The following is a 20907-nucleotide window of genomic DNA, read 5'->3' as shown; positions in this document are numbered from 1 at the left end:
CCTGGGATCTCCCTGTCTCTGCTCCCCAGTGCTGGAGTTAGACTTTTGAATGGTCATGCGTGGCTCTTATAGGATGCTGGAGATTTGACTCCAATCCTTTTGCTTTCACAGCTAGTGTTCTTACTCCCTGAACCATCTCTCCAGCCCCACATGTTAGATTTTTGTAAAAAAAAAACAAAAACAAAAACAAAAAAATATATATTCGAAGAAATGTTTCATTTACTTAAAAAAAAGTTTGGGCACTGGAGAGATGGTTCAGCAGGTCGCTCTTGCAGAGGACCTGGATTCAAGTCTCCACACCCAAATGTAGTGCCCATATAGACAGACAGGCAAGACGCTCACACACATTAAATAAAATAAATAACACTTCATATGGTGGAGTATATCTTTAACCCCAACACTGGGGAGGGAGATTCAGGCAAACCTCTGTGAGTTTGAGGCCATCCTGATTGACATAGTGAGTTCTAAGACAGCCAGAGCTACATAATTTGGGGGCACGCAGCTCCGGGTTTGATCCCCAGCACTACATAAAAATGAGGTCTAGCTTCTTGTCACTTCATTATTTTTAAAAATATTTGTTTATTTTATATAGAGTACACTATCGCTGTCTCAGACACACCAGAGGAGGGCATCAGACCCCAGTACAGATGGTTGTGAGCCACCATGTGGTGGCTAGGATTTGAACTCAGGACCTCTGGAAGAGCAGACAGTGCTCTTAACCACTGAGCCATCTCTCCAGCCCTCATTACTTCATTCTTGATTTTCAGCTGAGCTTCTTACCATCTTCTCCATCACACAGCTTGAAAGTGAGAAGAGGTAACCTGTGAAGAAGATAAATCTGGGCTGTCAGATGACTTGCACTTCAGAAAAGACCTTCTGCTAGCAGAGTTGAGGCCACCATGGCCAAGGCGGCAGTAGTGCTGGTGTGGACTATGACCCCTGCGGTTGCAGGAGGTCAGGCACCACACTGCTGGAGCTGATTGGCTCCGAGGTAGGCTTCAAAAGCATGGTGACCCATTTCGTACAGATTTCCCAGAGAACAGGGTGTGTTTCAGTTATCGGAGTGGCAAGTTGGCAAATGTTGATATTTTCTAACACAAGCTTGAAATTTTGCTTTTAAGGACAATACAACCATTTCTGTATCATGCTAAAGAGACAGTCTGCAGTTTTGTTTTGGTTTCTCTCTTGTTTTTTATGAACCTGGCTGTGGTGGTTTGAATGAGAAATGGCTTCCAGAGGCTCAGGTAGTGAGTACTTAGTCAAGAGGGAGTGGCACTATTTGAAAGGATTAGTAGGATTAAGAGGTATGGCCTTGGGCTGGAGAGATGGCTCAGTGGTTAAGAGCACCAACTGCTCTTCCAGAGGTCCTGAGTTCAATTCCCACCAACCACATGATGGCTCACAACCATCTGTAATGAGGTCCGATGCCCTCTTCTGGTATGTCTGAAGACAGCTACAGTGTACTCATATATATAATAAATGAATAAAGAAAAAAGAGGTATGGCCTTTTTTTTTTAGAGGACGTGTGTCACTGAGGGTGGGCTCTGAAGTCCCAGAAGCCTATGCCAACCCTCCTCTCTCTGTCTATATAGACCAGAATCCAGTTCCTAGTGTCTGCCATGCTTCCTGCTATGGTGTAACAAACTAAACCTCTGAAACTGTAAGCTAGGCCCCAATTAAATGCTTTCTCTTATTATGGTTGCCTTGGTCATGGTGTCTCTTCATAGCCACAGAACAGTGGCTCTGTTGGAGCTGCTGGAGTTTTCATCATCATCTCTTAGATATAAATAAGCAAGTTTGGCCTGGTGGTGCACACGCTCAGGAGGCAGAGGCAGGTGAATCTCTAAGTTCAAGGTCAACCTGGTCTACAATGTGAGTCCCAGGACAGCCAGGGCCACACAGAGAAACCTTATCCCAACAACCCGCCCCCAATATAATAATAATGAAATAATTAAGCTTTATCCTAAAACAGCATCTTTAGTGATACAGCTCACGGATTACTGTGTATAGTACTGACAGAACCATATAGCTTTTAATATATTCGTTATACATTGTTAAAAAGATGACTGGGGCCTGGAGAAATGGCTCAGTAGCTGAGAATATATAATGTTCTTCCAAAAGACCTGGTTCAGATCCCAGCATACACATCAGGAGGTTCACAACCACCTGTAAGTCCAGTTCCATGATATCTGATACCTTCTTCTGGTCTCTGCAGGTACCTGAATTCATGTGCGTATGTCTATACAGAGACGCATATACATAAATAAAAATGAAATAATTTAAAAAAATTTACTTATTTATTATATGTATGTGAGTACACGTTGCTTTCTTCAGACACACCAGAAGAGGGCATCAGATCCCATTACAGATGGTTGTGAGACCACCATGTGGTTGATGGGGATTGAACTCAGGACCTCTGGAAGAGCAGTCAGTGCTCTTAACTGCTGAGCCATCTCTCCAGCCCATGACATAATTTTTTATCAAAATGACTTAAGTGACAATATACTATTTCATAAGTAAAATGGTTCACCTGATAATCTTTAAATAATCTTGCAACAACAAAACATTCCTTGAAATCAGCTTCTGCGCCCTGTGTACATAAGAAAATAAGTCCAACAGCTGTGCTGGTGTTTGCCTGCACTCTCTGCACTTGGGAGCTTTGCTACTTTGTGGGTTCTCCTTTCTCCTATGCCCCTCCCCGCTTTTATAACACTAGATAGGAGAGAGACAGGATGGAGAGGAAAGAAAAATTGGGAAAAATCCCTGAATCTAATTTCTTTCCTTTTGTTTGTTCTTTGACCATGGCTACTAACAAACCACAACCAACCTCCCTAAACGACCAAAAACTGCCAACCCCACCTCTTGGGGACTAGCATTTCTGAACCTTTTGAAAAGTTCCCAGAATTCCAAATCGCAGAAACTATTTGCAGATGGCAAAACCACACCTCTGCTAGAGCGTGAAGCAAATCATCATCAGCTGGTGCAGACAGTCTGACGCAGTCCATTTCTCCACACCTGGAATTAAAGTGAAAACACACTCTTATAATATCTCTGTGTTTTTTACAGGACCAAAATTCCAGAATGCTCACTATATGACCCTGCGCCCCCCTCCCCCAAAATAGGCTGGGTGATGGTGCTTGTCTTAATTCCAGCAGAGACGGGCAGATCTCTTCAGGCCAGCCTGGTCTACAGGGTTCCAGGACAGTCAGGTTTACACAGAAAAACTATCCTGAAAAACAAAACCAAACAACAGAAACAAAAAGCTGAGCCTGGTGGACCATAGCTGTAACTCAAACACACGGAGGGTGGATCACCTTAGTTTTGATGCCAGCCTAGCCTACACAGAAAGTGCCAATCCATCCATTGACACACGGCAAGATGTATCTGAAGAACAAACACAGCTACTCCAGGGTTGGGGATTTAGCTCAGTGGTAGAGCGCTTGCCTAGGAAGCGCAAGGCCCTAGGTTCGGTCCCCAGCTCTGAAAAAAAGAACCAAAAAAAAAAAAAAACAAAACAAAAACAAAAACAAGAACAAACAAAAAAACCAACAACAACAACAAAAAAACACAGCTACTCCTTTGTCAGTTCTGGGCTGTGTGGTGTACGATTCTGACCCACACTGTTCTCTGCACTAGAGCTCTCCTTTCCCTCATCCACACAGAAGCTTTGTAAACTGGGATCAGCATCTGTCCTTTCCTCAGCCACCCCTCCTTTAGCCTCTGGGAACCGTCGTTCTATTTCCTACTCCCATATGTAAATGAAATGAAGTACTTTTTACTTTTTGTCCTTATTTATTTATTTTTTTGGGGGGCCTGGCTTATTTCATTGAGCATAATCTCCAAGTTTATGCACATTGTTTCAAGTAGCTGGATTCAGGTCTAAAGCTAGGATAGATTATCGGGTTATTAGTGTAAAAGTAATGGTGTTCCAGTGCTGGGAAACTGTGTGTATGTAAAATAAAAAGAAGGCTACAGTAGGAATTGAGAATGCCAATGCTTGCTGTTTGGTACCAGTAAGAGGAGAATGGAAGGTTTAGAAAGTAGTGGAAATGAGGAGTGGTGCACGGGAACAGGAAAAGACATGTGATGGAGTGGTTAATGCCACGAAGGATCCATCGTTGGCTACCAGAATGTCATTAATTTAGACAGAGTTCCTGGGAATTTCACAAAGCTGAGGCTAAGCTGTAGTCGATTTAGGAATGACTGGGAAAATGAGAGAATATTTGCAGCATACGTTTGATTCTAGAATGCCAGACAAAACATCAGTTCTTGGGGACACCAACTCCGGACCCCTTCCCTGTCTGATGAGTCTGTCTCTTTGTGTGTTTTGCCTTCAGTAAATATCTGGCCGAGTGCTGAGAAAGGAAAAAGTCAGTTATGGGACAATAAAGACATAGCATGATGAAGCAGGGAGATAGAAGAAGAAGCTAAAGATTCTGGAAAACTTGTTCTTAAAAATGTTTTTAAATTTTTTAACAATGTGTATGATAGCTGTGTGTGGTGGTGCATGCCTTTAATTGCAGAACTAGAGACAGAGGCAGTAGGATCTCTGTGAGTTCGAGGCTAGCCTGGTCTACATAGTAAGTTCCAGGACAACCAGAGACACCTAGAGAGAGCCTGTTTCTAAACAAACAAACAAACAAACAACAGCTACAACAAAAAAGTGGTATGTGGTGCAAAGTTTTTACATCATCAAACTGAAAGTTTTCTTGTAAGAATTCAGAGGTAATAACCATAATGTCAAACAATCCAGTTTCCATTGCCATGAAGTTAACCTTGAGTCACTAAACCGTGTGAAATGGGGTTTCATTCTAGAATTGTAAATTGTGCTAAATTTACTATCTTTGAATTTAGCTGGGTGTAGTGGCACACAGCTTTGACTCCTGTCTTTAATCCCAGCACTAGGAAGGCAGAGACAGACAGGCTTATGTGAGTTTGAGTCCAGTTTAGTCTGCATAATTCTGGGACAGCAAGGGCTACATAAAGATACTCAGTCTCACTGTTGTCCTTCCCAGTTTTCGGTCCCTTCCCGTTGCAGCTCCAAGGGCAGAGGCCCGCAGATCTTTGTGAGTTCAAGGCCAGCCTGGTCTACATAGTGAGTTTCAGTGTTACTAGGCAGAGACTCAAAGACCACTCATTGTGGCCAAAGTCTGATTTGACAATCTGTATTAAGTGGCCGGCGAATTCCTGGAAAGAAACTCTTCAAAAAGCAGTCTCAACTGCATTTTACAGCTTTTAAAAGCAAAGAGCACAGAAAAACGACATCCTGGTTGACAGTTGTAGGGCAAAAGAAAGCAAGCATTTTACTAGAAGCCAAAAGCATGCAATTAGCAGGAACATTTCATCCCAAGATTCTAGCACAGGGATGGGAACTTTCCCACGGAAAAGGGGGGGGGGGGGGCAGAGGTGTGTGTGTCAAGTTCAAAGAAGAAACTTTCCCCTGTCCACCAGGACAGCTGGTCAGCCAGGGCTACAAAGAGAGATCTGTCTTCTCCAAAAGGCAAAAATTGTATTCAGAGCTGGAAACTTTGAATAAAGAATCAATCAAGTGCTTTCAGATTTGTAACTGAGAAGGAAGAGTAGGGTGAAAGTCTGCACTTTGCCAATCCCAACTTGGACATTAAAAAGCCTGAAAGTGCAGGGCCCTGAGGTGCCCACCACTTGGTGACAGACTTCAGAGCCCCATCCATGGGAACTTTTGCTTTCAAGACCGGAAGCGAGCCCGAGACGGCCGAATTACGGAGAGTTAGAACGGAAACTTCCGGCGGTAAGTAGCCGTGATTGGTCGAATTTGAGAGGGAGGCCGGACCCCGGCAATTCAAAAGAGAGAAGCGGTCCGAAGAAGGGAGGGATATGAACGTTAGGGCTAAGAAAAAGCCGCAGCAACGGGAGATGGCGTCGGCCAGCTCAGGTACGCGGGCCAAGAGGAGGGGGCATCGTGTGTGAAACTTACAGAGTAGCGGTTGTCCCGAACTATCCTGGCCGGGCGGAAGGGCGGGGGGACGCCGGCTAGACCGCGTAGGGGTGGGCGCCGCCTGTCCTCTATTCGCTGCCTTCGGGAGTTTAGACGGGGTTGAGACCCTGCTGGGGCTCCAGCCCCTGTCTAGAGCCTGCACGCTTACTGTGCGTTTCAGTTTGTGGCGTCTATAAGGCCGGGCAGCCTCCCATCTGTAAAGACTGAGCAGTGAAGAGACGCGGTGTCTGGCTGGCTGTCCAGAGATCCCACTCCGGCTGAAGGCTTGCTCTCAGCGGCCTTGTAAAATCACACGGCAAAGGAAAATCCTTTCCTTCTAGCCTTGGAACTGGATGCTGTTTTCATCTTGAAAAGGCTTCCAGGAGATTCAAAATCTCTTCTAAGACGCTTTGCATATGCGTGCCCTTCCTCTTTCGTTAGGCCGAATTCTGGCCTGTCTATTTGGCTTTGCGGGAGGCAGACATTTAGGAGAACGTCTCGTCCCAGGCAGTGCTGCAAGCATTTTATGATGAACCATTTAATGTTTGTACAGAACTCTGAGGTCATTTTTTTTTTTTTTTTGGTTCTTTTTTTCGGAGCTGGGGATCGAACCCAGGGCCTTGCGCTTCCTAGGCAAGTGCTCTACCACTGAGCTAAATCTCCAACCCCAGAACACTGAGGTCATTACTGTTAATGCCCTGTCTTTAAGAAAAAGCTTTCATTTTATCAGTGTGTGCCACCTATGTTTGGTTCCCTCAGGGGCCGGAAAAGTGTTGGATCCTCTAACGCTGGAGTTACTGGCAATTGTGAGCCACTTGATGTGGACCCTGAGTACCAAACTCAGAACCTCTAGAAAAATAGTAGGCACCCTTAATTTCTAAGGCTTACCAGCCCCTGGACTTGTATTTGACAAGGGGGATCAGGCATAAATGGGCTAAATAGTTTCTTCAAGATAACACAACTGGTAAATATTGGGGGTCTAAATTGATGCCCGGATACAGACTGAAACCCAGTATGTTTGGTATTAAACATTAAAGTGCTGAGTGACCATAGCCCCTTTCCTAGAGGTTACAATCATTTTCAAATAGTCTCATAAACTAATGTAATATGACGAAATACACTGGTAGATAGGCATAAGCTTGTAGTGTAGAATCTGAAACAAACTTTTGGGTATTTCGAGAAGTCTTTATTAAGAAAATGATAGTGGAACACGCCTTTAATCCCAGGACTTAAGAAGCAGAGGCAGGCAGATCTCTTGAGTTCGAGGCCAGCCTGGTCTGCAAAGTGAGTTCCAGGACAGCCAGGGTTACAGAGAGAAATTCTGTCTGGGAAAAAAAACAAAATAAGAGAAGAGAAGAGAAGGAGAAGAGGGAGAGAGCGAAATGATAGGGTTGGCTTCCAGAAGAGCTGTGTTCAGTTCCCAGCACCCTGATGGTGGCTCACAACTCTCTGTAATTCCAGAAACAGGGTCTAGTTCATCAAGCTTGGACATGGTGCACATCTCAAAATTCAGCTGAATTTTGAATTCCATTAGGAAGTCAGGTAGGATTCAGACTGAGACTGAGTGCCTACCGGAGCTCCATACAGGCAGGCAAAACATGCACATTAAAAAAATAGTAAAATGGTAGTTAAAGTGGGTTCGAAGGTTGGGCAGGCTTTTACCCAACCTTGAAAATAACAAAGAACAAGCATCATTTAGCTATAAAGGAGGCCAAAAATGTTGTGGTGATTTGTTTTTCTCCATAATAGAGAGGATGGGCTGGGAGGGTAGACCAGCCTGATAAAGTACTTGCCATGGAAGCTTGAAAACTGAGTTTCATCCCATGCTGAGGGACACTAGGGTTTGGTCTTTGGCATCCACACATAGGTGTGGGTGTGCATAACCTACCGATCCTCACACTCAGAAGGCCTAGGTAGGAGGTTTGGGAGCTCAAGGCCAGACTTTCTCAAAAAACAAAAACAAAAAGATAGAGAGATGTTGTTGTAAAAATATAAAAATAAAAAAGAGTAACGGTGTCTTTTACCCCACTAGGTCCGCGCCACGGTGGCCCAAGATATCTGCTAGATATCTTGGCGGAAACACAGCCCAGCCACACACTTTCCTACACTCAAACCCTCACATAAAAGAACACATAACACAATAATCTTAGATCCAATTGATAAGATATAATTGCCCACTTAAACATACAAAGCCCGGTACCATCCATCCCTTGAGAACATTAATAACAACCTGTAAATACACAGAGCAGAATCTTTTTTTTTTTTTTTTTTTTTTTTTTGGTTCTTTTTTTTCGGAGCTGGGGACCGAACCCAGGGCCTTGCGCTTCCTAGATAAGCGCTCTACCACTGAGCTAAATCCCTAGCCCCCACAGAGCAGAATCTTAACATCACCTGCCATGGCTTCTCCCCTCTCTCCGTCTCGTCTCTCCCTTTCTCTTCTCGTCTCCTCCTCTTCCTTCAAACTTCTCTCCCGCCCATCCTTCCTTCTCCTCCAATGACAGAAAAGGACAAATTATACAGTATAGTTGACTGATAAACTCTGCCAAGACAGGGTGATCAGCCCTTCAAAATCTGCATTTCAAGAGTCTGTCAGTTGATTTTGGGCCAGAAGGCTGAAGACTTGCGCTCACATGTTGCTAACAGGGGACTGTGCTAGCAGAGATTTGTCTCTACAACCTCTCAGTTCTGGAAGCCGTGTTAGGCTTCCTGACGGGGTTGAAGACATTATAGTCTCATAGCCTATTAGGCTGTTTAACTCTAAATATACATATTTTATTAGACAGTTATCAGGTAGTATACAAGCTAGCCAAGATATAATACAGATTTTAAGCCTTTCTTAAGCTGGAATGGATAACTAAATGTTCTGTTTAACTGATAAAGTGTTGGACTAGGTGTTAGATATATTTTATGCTCTTAATTACAAAATGATAGTAGTTGTGCTCAGCTTATATTTGAGAGAAAAGTTTTTTTTTAATTAGACAAAAAGGGTGAAATGTAGGATGATGTCACAGGTGAGGCAGGTACAGGATAGAAGGAGGCCTGTCATTGGAGGAGAAGGAAGGATGGGCGGGAGAGAAGTTTGAAGGAAGAGGAGGAGACTAAGGGAGAGAGGGGGAGAAAGGAAACGGAGAGAGGGGAGAAGCCATGGCAGGTGATGTTAAGATTCTGCTCTGTGTATTTACAGGTTGTTATTAATGTTCTCAAGGGATGGATGGTACCGGGCTTTGCATGTTTAAGTGGGCAATTATATCTTATCAATTGGATCTAAGATTATTGTGTTGTGTATTCTTTTATGTGAGGGTTTGAGTGTAGGAAAGTGTGTGACTGGGCTGTGTTTCCGCCAAGATATCTAGCAGATATCTTGGGACACCGCGGCGTGGACCTAGCGGGGTAAAAGACACCGTTACTCTTTTTTATCTCTATATTTTTACAACAACAGAGAGATGGCTCAGCAGCTAAGAAAATTGGATGCTCTTTCAGAGAATCCTGGCTGGGTTCCCAGCACCCACATAGTGGCTCACAACCATCTGTAACTCCAGTTTCGAGGGTTTGATGCCCTCTTCTGGCTTACATGGGCATCAGCACCAAAAGCAAGTTGAGAGGAATGGGTTTATATGGCTTATACTTTCACATTTAAATCCGACACTGAAGGAACTCAGAACAGGAAGCAAAGCAGGGTTGCAACTAGGACTCAGGCGCTGATGCGGGCGGAGGCCATGGAGGGTTGCTGTTCACTGGCTGTTCAGTATGGTTTGCTTTGCCTGCTTTCTTACAAGACCCCAGGACTACCAACCCAGGAATGGCACTACCCCCACCAGTCACTAGTTAGGAAAATGCCCTGCAGGTGATCTTATGGAAGCATTTGCTCAACTGAGATCCCCACCTTTCGGGTGACTCTAACTTGTGTGAAGCGGATAGAAAACTAGCCAGCATGGTGGCACACGGACGTACCTAATATTAAATAAATAAATGTTAAATTAAAAAGCTGGCAGGTAGTGGTGGCTGTGTGGAAGGAAGAAACAATTAAAAATTCTTACTTGGGGGGGGTCTGAGCTATTTGTGGGCAAAATGAAGAAGCTGTTGCAGAGAGGTGGGGAAGAGTCAGTAGAGCACAGGTGGAATTTGAGGTACCTCAGAACCATCCAAGAGAAGCTGGACGGCAGCTTGGAAAGATGATCTGCCCGTCAGAGACTGCTCTTTAATATGAAAGTGCCAAAGAGGAGTCATCAGCTTGAAGATGGTATTGTTACAAAGGAATAAAAGATAATTGGTGCCAAGAGAGCAGGTGACTGTGCCTGTGAAGTGAGTCTGAGCTGTCTCACCCAGGGACAACACTTGTACCCCAGTGAACAAGTAGACGTGTCTAGAGACATGTTGCTCATTACAACTTGAAGGTGAATAAGAATGCCACCACGCTGTGGTGGGTATATGTTGAACAGTCCACAATATGACAGACTCAAAGAACTATACAACTCAAAATGCTAATAATACAAGTTAACAGAAGGTGGGACATAGGGAATACATTTAATTAAGACTGTTAAACTAAGGAATAATCAGGAAAACTGTAGTAAGACGATCAGGGAAATGGATGATGGGGAAACAATGTCTCATAAGAGTGCCGAATTTTGAATTCCGTTAGGAAGTCAGATAGGATTTAGACTGAGGGACTGAGGGCATCTAGTTGTATAGAGGCCCCTTATGATTGAAAACAAAAACATAATTTTAGAATAAAGGGATCCAGGCTTGAATCTCTTTGAACTTTGTTATGATACTTTCCAAGATAAAATAGATTATTATTTTCCTTGGGAGATCTTTTTTTTAAGAAAGACCTACTGTAAATAAAGGCGTGGGGCTAGAGGGACCTCTTGCTGCTTTTCTTTTCTTTTTTTTTTTTTTTTTTTCTTTTCTTTTTTTCGGAGCTGGGGACTGAACCCAGGGCCTTGTGCTTGCTAGGCAAGTGCTCTACCACTGAGCTAAATCCCCAACCCTCTTGCTGCTTTTCAAAGGACCTGAGCTGGCTCTCGGCACCTGTACTGGGCTGCTCACCGTCCTCTAGACCTATAGCTCCAGAGGTTCTGACATTCAGTTCTGGCCTTGGCAGGCACCTCCACAGGCGGGGCATGCATTCATTCATTCAAACATAATATATCATAAATTAAAAATAAAAATTAAAAAAATAGAGTTTTAAAAAAAATCTTTTGGTTTTGTTATTTTGTGTGTGCCCCGCCCCCCAGCTGAGGACTGAACCCAGGGCCTTGCTAGGCAAGCGCTCTACCGGTGAGCTAAATCCCCAACCCCGTGTCTTTTGACAATAAAAAATAATTTAGGATATTTTCCCTTGACTGAATCATTGGAAAGAAATGAAAAGTTGGTCAGATAAGAGGTACATGTCTGTGCCTTTGTCTTGTTTGTCTTTAGTATCTAAAGTTATCAAGTTATTTCAGTAGAACCCATGACTTTTCTTTTTTTTTTAAATAGGTGTGTGTGTGTGTGTGTGTGTGTGTGTGTGTGTGTGTGTGTGTGTGTACGTGTGTAGGGGTGGTGCCCATAGAGGCTAGAAAAGGAAATTAGCCTCAAACTCATGACAATTCTTGGCCTCCAAGGTGGCTACCGTGAACCTAACCTGGGTCCTCTGCACAAGCAACAAGTACTCTTAACCACTGAGCCATCTCTCCAGCCCTCAATTGGTTTTGTCAATGTCAGATATAAAGTCTAGAAGGAAAAGCAGGAGAAGAAGGGGGTGCGGGAGAGAGATCTTAGAGATCTTAGTCCTTTAGAGCATTCCTGTGAGTGGCAGTTCACAGTGGGGCCCAGCACTGTCTGAAGCCTTGTTAGAAAGATAATCTCAGATTCATTCAGAGACTAATGCTATTTACAGATTTGAACAAAATCTTCCATGTTCTTTTATTTTGAGATAGATGGATAGATGGATAGACAGAGGATAGACAGATAGATAGATGGATAGATAGATAGATGGACAGACAGACAGATAGATCACAGTTAGAGCAGTTGGAGAATTCTGCTTTGTATCTTGTGTCTACCTACCCTACTTAATATTTTATTATATATATATATATATATATATATATATGAGTACACTGTCGCTGTCTTCAGACACACCAGAAGAGGGCATCAGAACTCATTACAGATGGTTGTGAGCCACCATGTGGTTGCTGGGATTTGAACTCAGGACCTTGGGAAGAGCAGCTGGTGCTCTTAACCACTGAGCCATCTCTCCAGCCCTACCTACCCTACTTATAGCAGAGAAGGAACTGGCTAACCTTGAGAGAAACCCACAGCACAACTGTGACGGTTTGTATATACTTGACCCTGGGAGTAGCCCTATTTGGAGGTGTGACCTTGTTGGAGTGGGTGTGGCCTCTTTGGAAGTATTGAGTCATTGTGGGTGTCAGCCTTAAGACCCTCATCCTACCTGCCTGGAAGGCAGTCTTTTGTTAGCTGCCTTCGGAACAAGAAGCACAACTCTCAGCTCCTATATCCCCATGCCTGCCTGGATTCTGCTATGTTTCTGCCTTGATGATAATGGACTGAACCTCCGAACTCCTGGACCTTCTAGCAAAGTTGGTTCCCATTTCTCTGTGTTTCTCAAAGTTTTAACGCCTAAAACTGGTCTCTTCCAGGACCCAGTCGCTCTCTAAGCAAGGGAGGAGTCAGCAGACGTCCTCCTCTAGCTCGAGTAAGGGTGGCCGTGCGACTGCGCCCATTTATGGATGAAGCAAAGGAACCACCCTGTGTGCGAGGCATAGACAGCTGCTCTCTTGAAGTAGCCAACTGGAGGAAATACCAGGAGACTCTAAAATATCAGTAAGGTTCAAGCTGCTCCTCCACCTAGGCCTGCGTTTTGTTACTTTCACAGAGTTTCTGAGCTCTGTCTCAGGATCCTGTTCCTTACTGGCAAGGCTTTGTTCCCATCCTTCCTTTGGTCATTTAGATGTTAATGATGTGGGGTGAGTCCTCACCTTGTGGAGAAAGATGGGAAGTTAAACTGGGTATCAGTGCTGCAAACTGGGACAAAGGGAGGAAGGAGCAATGTAGCCCCAAATAGGTTCTAGAAAATACTGGGGAGGAAGGAAACCAGGCCTGGGAGCCAACCAGAGAAGACCATGTAGATTTGGGAATGGTACACAAGAGGAAACTACTTTAAAATTCTATGGGGTTTTGGAGTTCACACTTGGCCTGTTAACCTGGCCTACAGGCTGCAAATCATAGACTGCATGCAGGTCCGACCCAACCGACCCAGCCGAGACTCTTCCATTCGGTGGTTTTATTTTTTGTTTGTTTGGATTTTGTTCTTTTGAAACAAGGTCTCATTAAGTCCAGGCTGGCCTTGAACTTGTGATTCTCTTTACCTCAATGCTGAAGTCCCAGGGGTTGTGCTGACATGCCCAGCACAGTAGACTTTCTGTAAATAAAGTTTTATCGTTTGTTTACCTAACAGTAGCTACTTAACTAGCCTTAGAATTAAGCAGTCGTGTTCACATATTCACAAAACCTAAAATATTTATTGTCTGCTTCTTTACAACAAGTTAGTTTACTTACGTCCTAATCCCTTAATAATTTGGCTTCTGTTCCTTTCCAGCTTTCTCTTGTCAGCATGTACTGAATCACTAGATCAACCTTTTATCTACCCTATTACAGTGCTACCTCAAGAAAAATATTAGAAAGCCCTTTCACACCATGTTGTGTGACACATAATTGGGGAGATATAAACAAATGTCTAGTTATATAGGGCAGGAATTAACCACAGACCAAAATAAGGATACCACCAATATTCAACTTGGTAAACAGTAAGTTTTATTCGGGTTACTTATAGGAGTATGGATTTACAGGCCCAGAAATGACTCAAAAACAACGTTATCACCAAAGTTCTCACCCCAGCATGTGACAGCTCACAGAGATGGAGTCCTGGAGCACACTGCACAGTCTGTAGGCAGTGAGCCTCTTCCGAGCAGCCCGGCTGGCCTCTGTTTCTCCAGACTGCTTCGCTGGTCTAAGAGCATCTCTCGGGAGTTCTGTTTTATATGCTTGGTGGAGGAGGTCGTTTATGTCAGTCTCAGGACTTATTTCCTGAGGTTAGGCTTCCCTCCACAAAACACTACATCTTGTTTCTGTGTCCTTCTGCTTGGCAATACTTCTGCCAGCAGAATCATTTATTCCTTCTAATGTTCTTATTTTTGTCTCTAGAATCATTGCAGAATATGGGTATCTGGGCAACCAGATTGCAATGCGAGATTAATTTGTTTCCCTAACATCAGTATGTGACTGGATATGGTAGATTTTTCAGGGACACTTTCAAGGTTTTTGTCAAAAAAATGGGATAGAGCCTTTAAAGCCAGCCTCATCTAGGTGAGAGTGTCAACAGAACATCCTACTAATACCTTTTTTCTACCTATAGGTTTGATGCTTTCTATGGAGAGAAGAGCACTCAGCAAGATGTCTATGTGGGTTCAGTACAGCCCATTCTCAGGCACTTGCTGGAAGGGCAGAATGCCAGTGTACTTGCCTATGGGCCTACTGGGGCAGGTGAGAGAGTCAGAAGAGAACTGTGGATGAAGAAGAGCTAGGAAAGGGGTTGGGGATTTGGCTCAGTGGTAGAGCGCTTACCTAGGAAGCGCAAGGTCCTGGGTTCGGTCCCCAGCCCCGGGAAAAAAAAAAAAAAAAAAAAAAGAGCGAGGAAAGTTGAGGGGGAAAACTTCAGACCTTTCTCTGTTCTTTTCCCAGGGAAGACACACACAATGCTGGGTAGCCCAGAACAGCCTGGAGTGATTCCTCGGGCTCTCATGGACCTCCTGCAACTAACAAGGGAAGAGAGTGCTGAGGGCCGGCCCTGGGACATTTCTGTTGCTATGTCCTATTTGGAGATCTACCAGGAAAAGGTGAGATGGTAAAGTAACAGAACCTTCTAGAAGGAACATGGAGCTCTCCTCTAGTAAAGAGGGGTAGTGAAGCCAGACAAACAGGGTTGGGGCAGCAAATGGAAGAGCCCTAACAATCCAGTAGAGAACAGGATCCTAATCCCCTTCATGAAGCAGGCACCCTGGTCATGGGGAAAGGACTTATCATCACTGCTCAAATAGGTATTAGACCTCTTGGATCCTGCATCAGGAGACCTAGTGATCCGAGAGGACTGTCGAGGGAACATCCTGATTCCAGGCCTCACTCAGAAGCCCATCACTAGCTTCTCTGAGTTCGAGCAGCACTTCCTTCCAGCCAGTAGAAATCGAGTCGTAGGAGCTACCCGGCTTAACCAGCGCTCTTCCCGCAGTCATGCGGTGCTCTTGGTCAAGGTAAGACCCATTGACAGAAAGGCCTGGGAAGCCCCTGAAATGTGAACTGAGCTGGGTCTCTTGCTCTTCCCCTAGGTAGAACAGCGTGAACGTTTGACTCCATTTCGCCAGCGGGAAGGAAAACTCTACCTTATTGATTTGGCTGGTTCAGAGGACAACCGTCGCACAGGCAACCAGGGAATTCGGCTAAAAGAGAGTGGAGCCATCAACACCTCCCTCTTTGTATTGGGCAAAGTGGTGGATGCATTAAACCAGGGCCTCCCTCGTATACCATACCGGGACAGCAAGCTCACTCGTCTGCTGCAGGTCATGTCCACCCAAGTTGGGTCAAAAGGGACAGGAGAAGGTGGTTCTTAGATCTGCTGGTTAGGGTAAGGGCATGGTTATCAAGGAATGGGATTCTGACCTATACTTCAATTCTACTCCTTAGGACTCTCTGGGAGGTTCAGCTCATAGCATCCTCATTGCCAACATCGCTCCTGAAAGGCGTTTTTACCAGGATACGATCTCAGCATTGAACTTCACTGCGAGGTCCAAGGAGGTGATTAACCGGCCTTTCACCAATGAGAGCCTACAGCCTCATGGTGAGGACTAGGGAAGACAGGAGAATGGCCAGGGTGACTGGGAAGTTTGCCAAAACCACTGAGCACTAGCACTGAAGCTGACCACTCTGGTTCTCCTTTATCTCTCTCTAATCTCAGCCTTGGCACCTGTTAAGCTGCCTCAGAAAGAACTGCTAGGCCCATCAGAGGCAAAGAAAGCCAAAGGCCCTGAAGAAGAATCAACTGGGAGCCCTGAGTCTACAGCAGCTCCAGCATCTGCCTCCCAGAAATTAAGGTGAGAGTCAGGCCTTCTCTACAGAATCTAGAGTAGCTGTAGGTAACAATGGGTTTAATCTGTCAAATCCTTGAGCAAAGGTATTCGTTTAAACTCACTAAAGGGCCAACCAAATTGGCACTCTGGACAAAAGCAAGCTTAGATGGGGCACATCAAGCTTAGACCCTGACCTTGGGGATTCACTTTTAGGAGATGGAGAACCTAAGTTTTTAAAGCCAGCAAGCTCATACAGAAAACGAAATTTCCCAGCAGTGGTGGTGCACATCTTTAATCCAGCACTTGGGAGGCAGAGGCAAGTGGATCTCTGAGTTTGAGACCAGCCTGGTCTACAAAGCAAGTTCTAGAACGGCCAGAGCTACACAGAGAAACCCTGTCTAAGCTGCTCCCTATCCCACTCCCCAGAAAAGAATGGTTTGTTCTGTGAAAGCTAGGAAAAGTGTTTTCTACTGTTTGCCCTACACTCTTATGCTGCTCTCCTAAGGCTTGAGCAGGAGGAACAGGACATGGCCTGTGTCTTTGAGGAGCTAATTCAATTTAGCACAGATAATCTCACTGGACATTATTGGAAAAGTGGCATTTTCACTTTAAAATGACAATTTTTATCAGAAGTGAACGTGAAGGTTCCAGGCAGAATGATGTCTGACTGATAGGAATTACTGTGCTCAGGCAGCCAGGACTCTGCTAGAACAAGACTTCTGTATACAGCCCTCTGGATAAAGGCTTCTTCTCACTGTAGGTCTTCAGTAGTTTTTCTGCTCATGAGAACCTCTTCTGTGAAGCTTTCCCTGCTTGGTTTCCAAAGGCCCAAGCCCTCAGCTCTTACCTATCCTATTCTTTGTATGTTTGTGAGTGCATGTGTATGTGTGCATATGCATATGGATGCTTGAGGTTGAAGCTGAGAATCTGCCCTGCCTCAGTCACTCTTATACCTTATTCACTGAGGTGAGTTCTCAATAAAGCCCAGAACTCCCTGTGTGGCTAGTATGCCTAGCCTGCTTGCTTGCTTGGGGGGCATCCTATGTCTCCATCTGAGGCTGGAATAATAGGCAGGCTGCCACACCCACTTGGCATTTATTGTGGGCTCTAAGGATCCAACTTCCAAGCCCCTTGTTTACATGGCAAGTGCTTTAACTTCTGAGTTATCTTCCCAGCACCTCCCTCCCTTTCCCCCTTATCACAAGTACCTCCCGGACACGGTAGTATTGTAGGTCCCTAATGTGTGGCATCCAGTGCATATTAACAGCTTTTTACCTGATATTCTGGTATCCCTTAGTTTACTTCACCTGATAAAGACACTATGTTTAGAGCGTTCCCATCAGGATCCTGAACCAGATATACCAGGTTAAGGTGTGACAAGGGTAGTCCTGCTGCTGGAGGTGATGAGAAAGGTAACCTTTTTTTTTCAACTCAGCCTCTTACAGAAGCTAAGCAATATGGATCCAGCCATGTTGGAGAACCTCCTGAGTATGGAACGTTTGCTGGGTTCCCAGGGGAGCCAAGGGATACCTCTACTGAATACCCCAAAGCGAGAGCGAATGGTACTCATTAAGACAGTGGAGGAAAAGAACTTAGAGATTGAGGTAAATGTTGGAGAAGGTGGCTGAATATTCCAACCAGCTTTAAGAAGCATTCCTAGTATCTTCAGACAGGGAAGGGTACTTAAAGAATTCAGCCTTCATCTAGTTCTGGACATTTTCTGTCTTCTGCTTGAATATTTTGTTTGGAGTTTAAGATTGATTTTTATATATATGGGTTTTATGCTGACCTTTATGACAGTGAACCACACGTGTGCAATGCCCTCAGAGGTCAGAAGAGGGCGTCAGATGCCCTGGGTCTGGAGCTGAGTTATGAACTGTCATATTGGTGGAATCAAACCTGGGTTCTCTGGAAGAACAGACAGTGTATTTATCTACTGAGCCATCTCTCCAGCCCCTGTTCAAATACACTTGACATGACTGAAGCCTAAGAAACTGAGATCAGGTAACTGGGAAGAAATACAAATTAAATTACATTATCTGAGGGTAATGAAATGGCTTAGTGGTTAAGAGCACATGTTCTGATAGAGAACCCTAATTCAATTGCTAGCACCCACATCAGGCAATATCCAGCTTCAGGGAGCCAACATCTCTCAGAGGTCTTTTGAGTACATACACAGACATGCATACATACACAAAATAGTAAATATATTACCAGAAGCTAGAGACATGACTCAGTAGTTAAGAACACTTGACTCAATTTCTAGCAACTACATGGCAGTTAATGACTCCATTTCCAAGGGACCCAACACTGCCTTCTGACCTACAAGGGCACCAGGGACTCAGTGCACAGACATAGATGCAGACAAAACACCCACACTAAAGAAAAATATATAACTTGCTTAAGTAGGCAGGCAGCTCTCTTTTTGTGAGTTCAAGGTTGGCCCAGTTTGCATACTAAGTTCTAGACCAGCTGTGGCTCCATAGTGAGACCTTATCTTTAAAAAAAAAAAAAAAAAAAAATCTAGGGCTGGAGAGATGCTTAGAGGTTAAGAGCACTGTTGTTCTTCACAGATGACCTGGGTTCAATTCCCAGCAACCATATGATGGCTCACAACCATCTGTAATAGGATCTGGTGCCTTTTTCTGGACTGCAGGCTCACATGCAGGCATAATGCTGTATACATAATAAAAAAAAATCTTTTAAAAAAATGTATTTCATAAAACCACCTCACATTCAGAGAGGTGGTCGTGCACACCTTCAATTCCAGTACTCAGAAGTGAGAGGCAGGTAGATCAGAGTTTGAAGCCAGCCTGATCTATATCTCAAAAAGCCAAAACGAAAAACCTCTTCACATTGAATACCTTGCTTAAAGACAGAATATTCTGTCTTTAGGTAGCCCTCTGATCACTAGAACCCCCTTAGTTATTTTGAATTCTGTCTTACTGATTCTGCTGGTCCTACCTCTGTCCTCTTGAACCTCAGAGTGCTACCTGCTCACCTTCCTAATCCACTGCTTTGGGGATTGCTGGAGCTAAATCACATCTCCCCACGATTTCTTGCAACAGAGGCTTAAGATGAAGCAAAAAGAACTGGAAGCCAAGGTGCTGGCCCAGGAGGCACTGGATCCAAAGGAAAAAGAGAACACTCCCACAATTCTCCAGCCCTCTTCCTCCTGTAGTGGCTCAGTGGCTAAGCCCCTGAAAAAGGCTGTGGTGATGCCCCTGCAACGGAGTAAGTTCAGTTCCTTTTCTCCTGTCACTCATCTGCCCACTGGGACTGAAGAGGCCCTGGATGCTTGTCTGAGGGGGTTATAGACAGTGGGGTATTGGCTGGATATGGTGCCACTCAGGAGGGCAGAAGGATTACTATGAGTTCTAGATTAGCCTTGGTTATAGAGTGAGACCCTGCCTCAAAAAAAAAAATTTTTTTTTTTTAAAAAAATGAATTGAAAAAAACAAAAGCTGATGGAGGGAGGGAGCTAGAGAAGTCAGAAATGGGGGAAGCAGATGATTACTAGGAAGGGAGGGAGGAGAAGCCTGTGCCAGAGACCAGTTCTGAATTCCTCAGTTCTGAATTCCTCCTTTCAGTTCAGAAGCAGTCAGAGTCCTCAAACAAGATCCACCTCCTGAAGAAAGGCCACAAAAGGAAGGTGAGCACTACCCTGTTTTCCAGCTGGGAGCCTTTTGCATATCAGGCTGCCTCAACTTTTTTTAGGTGGAAGTAGGGGTGTCAAGTATGGATGTATCTTAGTATCTACCACTGTGTCTCCTTTCTTCTTGATGCCCCTTGCTTGCATTGGCTACTGACTGCATCTAATGTGGCCCCTGCCCTCTGAGAACTGCATTTAGGACAAGTATTTAAGAATCTCTCACATAGAATGAAGAAATATAAGATGTAAATATAATTTTCTTCCCACAAAGTTAACAGTACTACTGCCCCATTTTAAGGACATGAGCGGATGCTTTGTTTCCATCACAGGGGATCTTTGTTTTCCCATTTTCCTGTACTGGAAATTGAACCCCAGGCCTCAAGCATGGTAGGCAAGTGCTCTTATCACTGAATTATACTTCCTAGTCAGGACCGATGTGTACACTCATTCACTCACCGAATCTTTGCTGAGAAAGGAGCTAGTAATTATACAAGCCCAACAAAATCAGTGACCAGAGGGGAGAGGCTGCAGAGGGTGGATTCTGTGCCTGATTGTGGCACAGTCATCCACTGGCCTTTACTGCCATTTCTGTTACCTCATAGCTGGAGTCATCACATGAGTCAGAAGCTGTGGAAAAGGATGAGGACTACTGGGAGATACAAATTAGCCCAGAGTTACTGGCACGGGGGCGCAAAAAATTATTGCATCTGCTGAATGAAGGCTCAGCTCGGGATCTGCGAAGCCTGCAGCGAATTGGCCAGAAGAAGGCCCAGCTCATTGTGGGCTGGAGGGAGCTGCATGGCCCCTTTAATGAGGTAACGGCCTAGGAAGACAGGTGCACTGAGGTGTCCCCGTTCTTTGTCCACCTCCTTCCTATTGTTGCTGTCCCTCTAGGTGGAGGACCTGGAACAGGTGGAAGGCATCTCTGGGAAGCAGGTAGAGTCTTTCCTGAAGGTAAGGCCACCTTTGCCCTTTCTCTACCGGCCTGCATGTTGTAATTCCACCCCAGACCACCTTCGGCTGTTACATTAACGCACTTTCCTCTTCTTTACAGGCGAATCTCTTGAGCTTGGCTGCCAGCCAGCACAGTGGTCCCTCTTGACTACCAGCTCTTGACACTACCTTTTTCTTTTAAAAATTCTTGTATAGTGATGTTGTGTAAATACAGCTTTTATTCCGTG

General features: G+C 44.7%; 1 protein-coding gene and 1 long non-coding RNA gene across 2 annotated transcripts in view; one reads left to right on the top strand and one right to left on the bottom strand.

The window, feature by feature from the left end:
* The window catches only part of LOC108349644 (uncharacterized), a 14758-nt gene extending 8375 nt beyond the window's left edge, over positions 1 to 6383 (bottom strand). The window contains exons 1-2 of the long non-coding RNA XR_015652591.1: positions 5954 to 6383; positions 2946 to 3015 (exon numbers count right to left, since the gene is read on the bottom strand). This is a non-coding gene — a long non-coding RNA (uncharacterized LOC108349644). The remainder of the gene's footprint in view (positions 1 to 2945; positions 3016 to 5953) is intronic.
* Positions 5834 to 20907, top strand: Kif22 (kinesin family member 22). The gene is made up of 14 exons (NM_001009645.1): positions 5834 to 5911; positions 12595 to 12778; positions 14370 to 14497; positions 14696 to 14850; positions 15052 to 15261; positions 15337 to 15567; positions 15692 to 15845; positions 15963 to 16098; positions 17510 to 17678; positions 19143 to 19308; positions 19665 to 19726; positions 20329 to 20541; positions 20621 to 20680; positions 20781 to 20907. Exons 1-14 carry the CDS (start codon positions 5854 to 5856, stop codon positions 20826 to 20828), a joined length of 1974 nt encoding a protein of 657 aa, NP_001009645.1. The 5' UTR covers positions 5834 to 5853; the 3' UTR covers positions 20829 to 20907.

This window comes from Rattus norvegicus, chromosome 1, assembly GCF_021556685.1.
Source record: "Rattus norvegicus strain SHRSP/BbbUtx chromosome 1, alternate assembly SHRSP_T2T, whole genome shotgun sequence".
Classification (NCBI taxonomy): Eukaryota; Metazoa; Chordata; class Mammalia; order Rodentia; family Muridae; genus Rattus; species Rattus norvegicus.
This window is presented reverse-complemented; position numbering and strand designations above follow the sequence as displayed.